The sequence below is a fragment of the Chenopodium quinoa genome, unplaced genomic scaffold, assembly GCF_001683475.1.
Source record: "Chenopodium quinoa cultivar QQ74 unplaced genomic scaffold, ASM168347v1, whole genome shotgun sequence".
NCBI lineage: Eukaryota > Viridiplantae > Streptophyta > Magnoliopsida > Caryophyllales > Amaranthaceae > Chenopodium > Chenopodium quinoa.
This window is the reverse complement of record NW_018743074.1, coordinates 410,408-414,793: the sequence shown is the minus strand read 5'-3', so window position 1 is coordinate 414,793 and position 4,386 is coordinate 410,408. Positions and strand designations below refer to the sequence as shown.

The 4,386-nt window shown below is 34.8% G+C and overlaps 1 protein-coding gene across 1 annotated transcript; it reads right to left on the bottom strand.

Moving 5' to 3' along the window:
• Positions 1 to 1,407: 1,407 nt before the first annotated feature.
• LOC110731544 (probable aquaporin PIP1-4) lies at positions 1,408 to 4,151 on the bottom strand. Its single transcript, XM_021911399.1, has 4 exons — positions 3,827 to 4,151; positions 2,772 to 3,067; positions 1,907 to 2,047; positions 1,408 to 1,676 (listed from the first exon to the last, which is right to left on the bottom strand). Exons 1-4 carry the CDS (start codon positions 4,149 to 4,151, stop codon positions 1,581 to 1,583), a joined length of 858 nt encoding a protein of 285 aa, XP_021767091.1. The 3' UTR covers positions 1,408 to 1,580.
• Positions 4,152 to 4,386: the final 235 nt, after the last annotated feature.

Below are 4,386 nucleotides of genomic sequence, written 5' to 3'. Positions count from 1 at the left end.
AAGACAAATATTAATAATTGGATATGTTGTTCAAATACAGCTTTATATATTCTCAAATTTAAGCTAGTCACTTATTTTCAAATGGTTTTAGAATAAAACCTCATTTTAAACTTGTACGTTAGAAATAGACCATATATCCAAGCTTATTTATCACGATCTGCTCTCGTATTATTTCATCGAGTTCTACTATTTGACAATTTTTTTTAATTTTTTTATTGTTGTCTATTATTGTCAATTATGAATCCAAATGGCATTTATGAACATCAACCCATCCTAGAAAAGCTAATTGGATACTCTTTAAGAAAAAATTGGAGACTTTTGAATATGAATCCATAAAAGCTCTTAATAAGGGGGTCAGTCAAACATCACATACATAGTGTTTGGCAACGAATAGTATTGAGGAAAAGAGGGGTCTGCCATCACTTGTTGTCGTAGACAATGAACACAGCCCTAACAAGTTTGTGTATAAAAGCAGAAAGTCATATGTTCAGTTTTCTTCTGGCCCCAATTATGGGTTTGCTTGCCGTACTTCACCCTATATACCTTTAGAATGGGCTTCTTCTTGTAGGTTTAGTATCATTTATTGTCTAAATGGATCTTGGTTGTAAATTTAACCAATGAGCTATGAATATAGGAGTATTAGAGAGTATGACCCTATAAATGGCCTGGGCTCTATGTAGTTACCGAGATGGGTGTTCTGTCAACATAACTAGTAGAGCGTGTTGGTTTCGAGTTAATTTCCCAAACATAAACCCAATCCATTTAATTTAAGATCGGGTTTGTGCCTCCCTAAATAATTAATCGGGTCAAGAAATCTTTGACTCAAACCAACTTGTTTTAATTTGTGTTGGTTCACATCAGGTTATCGCGCTCTTTGCTAGGCTTAAAGTTGATGACTTGCTGCAACCACAGAAGCTTTACATCACTGATTTAACATGGCCAAAACCTTGGTGTGTTCTTAAACTGGTGACAATACTTTGGTGTGTTCTTGTTTACACAATATCGATAGCCAGTTAGCCACACGTTGTAGTAGAGCTGCTACTGAAGTTGCCTCAGCTAGTTATATTCCAATAGTTAAAGATGACATCAGATTTCGTATATGATAGACTTCATATATCATTATGTTGCGTAATCCAAAGTACATTATGGAACTCATCTTAGGCTTATCGGCACTCAGCAGGGTAATTACATTGAGGCTCTAAGCCGCAATCAAGAAGCATTGATTAAAACTGATCTCAGAGTTACAGGATGGTAATTTTTTATTAGTAGATAGAACAATGTTGCAACTACGATACTGTAGTTAACTGATGATTGTAATGGAGGATCAAGAATGCTTGAAGTGATCAAAAGTCATAATACGGTAATACCACTTAGCAGATTTGGGGGTATGTAACTGTTGCAAGTTACTTAAACAATGAAAAACAATTTAGAAGTTGCCATTAAATTAAACATAATAATTCAAGTTAAGATATTCACATCCTCATACAACTACTTCATTACAAAAACATCGTAACAAAAAATAGATAATACGTCCTTGGACACACAAGCACGGCATCAGACAATTAAGTAAACATCCGTTCTTAAGATCCAGACTTGAATGGAATAGCCCTGATCACCACCTGGTGGTACAATGCAGCCAAAGCAGCTCCGATGAAGGGTCCAACCCAGAAAACCCACTGCACATACCAAGGAGAAAAAGGGTCATTAGAGTCGAGTATACAAAAGAACACGTCACCACTGAAGATTAATTAGAGTCACATTAGGGAGGGAAATGGGGCTGCTGCTCATTGTCTCCATATGATTTATGGTTTTGCAACAAATGACCCATTAATGCTTAATATGTTTTGCTAATAAGAAATAATAACATAATACAATAAGAAGTGGTAGCTAGGTCGAGTAGACATACATGGTGATCCCAAGCATGGTCTTTGTTGTAGATGATGGCAGCACCGAGACTCCTGGCAGGGTTGATGCCGGTACCTGTGATGGGGATGGTGGCCAAGTGAACCAAGAACACGGCGAATCCAATAGGCAGTGGTGCCAAAATCTGCATTTATTTAGCAACAGGAGTACTATAAGTTACCATCATTATGTTGCAGTAGTAAAAAGAACAAGTCATTTACAATCTTAGACCCTGATGTTTACATTCTACCACCCTGATATAAATTCAGGTGGTACAACAAATCAAGATAGCCAATTAATATCACTGCAATCTCAGATAGTACTGTGTTAAGCAAAATTTATAGCTTGCTTACCAGTTAAGGAGTGTTTATGTGCAAATTAAAGAAGCTTTTCAGTTATCACATCAATTTTCCCCAAGAAATACTCATGTATGCTTTTATTGCTTCAGCCATCTCAATATATCACACATACATTCATCTTATCCAAATTCTTGTCTTAAATTTAGCCAAATTAATCTCATTTTAGACACTAAGCTAATAATCACATTTATTGATTGTTTGTTATGACTTATGAGCAACAACTCAGAGTAATCTAGGAGAATTTAGAGCTCTTAAATCAGGTGTTCGGGTCAAGCTCGAGCAAATTAAAGTATTATTGGGTCAATTATACTTGGATTATTTGTAATGAACTAATAATGCATGAAATTGAAGCAATACATATACTACTCTCTCCATGTTTGAATATAATGCTCATTTATTTCTCTTTTTTTACGGGAATTAAAGATTGACTACAAGCACTTCATACTAGGACAGAGGGAGTAACACTTAGAAATAAAACGGAATTAGAGAAGAGTGAAAGAAAAGGCTTACAGGAACATGGGAGTCCCTAGCACTCCTCTTAGCATCAGTAGCAGAGAAAACAGTGTAGACAAGAACAAAAGTACCAACAATCTCAGCACCAAGACCATCACCTTTGGTGTAGCCATGGTTAACCACATTGGCTCCACCACCCTGCATTTCATAGATGTTTGGCTGGAAACCCTTAACCACACCAGCACCACAGATAGCTCCTAAACATTGCATTATCATGTAAAACACAGCCCTTGTTAAGGACAGTTTCCTTGCCAATAGCAGACCAAATGTTACTGCTGGGTTTATGTGACCACCTGTCCAATATATTCACAACCTTCGTTCAGTTTAACCTAATTAACCAAAATTTTAACATTTACACTTTCATTATCCTTCTATATTTATTAATTTAACTAGGAAGGTGTTTCTTGATAAAATAATCCTTAAAAGGGCTAAAACCTCATACATAAGCTATATTTTTATAATTTAACCCAAAAAAGCTGAGAATTTTCTTAGGACACGAAAATGCACAACCTTTGTTCAGCTTAAACATTATTATCCAAAAATTGAACATTTACTTAGTTAACCATTGCAAATAATTACACTTAACAGGAAAATATAGAAATTAACACTTTCTTTGTCCTTTCATCTTAATCTCTACCTTTAAAGCTCAATTTTATTTAATTTTTAAGCATAAATCAGAAGCTAATATTTAAAACTAAACTAAAAAAAGGAAAATAAAGTCTCAAAACTAGAATATTCAAAACCTAAAAACAAAAGTTTAGGATAACCCACATTTTTACAGAAGCTCAAATTCTACAAATAAACCAAAAACATAAAATAAAAAAATAAAAAAAATAAAAAAAAAATCAGGCCTTTTATATTGTTCTCATAAAAAAGCTGAAATTTTTCTTAGAACTAGATGCTTCAAATCTAAACTCACAATATTTATAAAAAAAACATAAAATAAATCTAGCAAAAACCCAGAAGCAATTATAAGATCTAATGAACTAAGAACACAAAATCAACCCAAAAAGTTCAATCTTTACCAAAAAAAAAAGGGTTAAGAAACAGACCTGAAATACCAGCAGTGCAGTAAACAAGAGCAAAGATCATACCACCAAAAGCCCAAGCAATACCCTGAATACCAACAGAAGCACACATATTGGGAGCTCTTTTAACACCCATGACAGTTAATACAGTTATGTAAAGGAACAAGAATGTTGCCATAAACTCAGCAATTCCAGCCCTCCAAAAAGACCATGATTGCAGCTCCCCTGGCTCAAACAATGGTGCTGGTGGTGGCTCTTTGTAGTCCTTTGATTGTGCTGATGTTCCCAATGGCTGCCTTTCTGAGTACTTGTTTGCTCCTAATCTTACATCTTCTTCTTTCCCCTCCATTTCTTTCTCTCTCTAGCTTATTACTTTCTCTCTCTAGAAAACTCTAAAATGGTCTAGAAATTGATGGAATGAATGAATGATAAAGTAAGTAAGGTGTAATGTTGAAAAAGAGATAGGAGAGTGTGTTTTTATAGGGAAAGATGATTGCTTTATGGGAGGGAGTGTGTGAGTACTGGCTAGTAAGTTCTTGAGTTCTGATAAACAACAAAAACAGGGGATTCTTTTTAGTTTAATT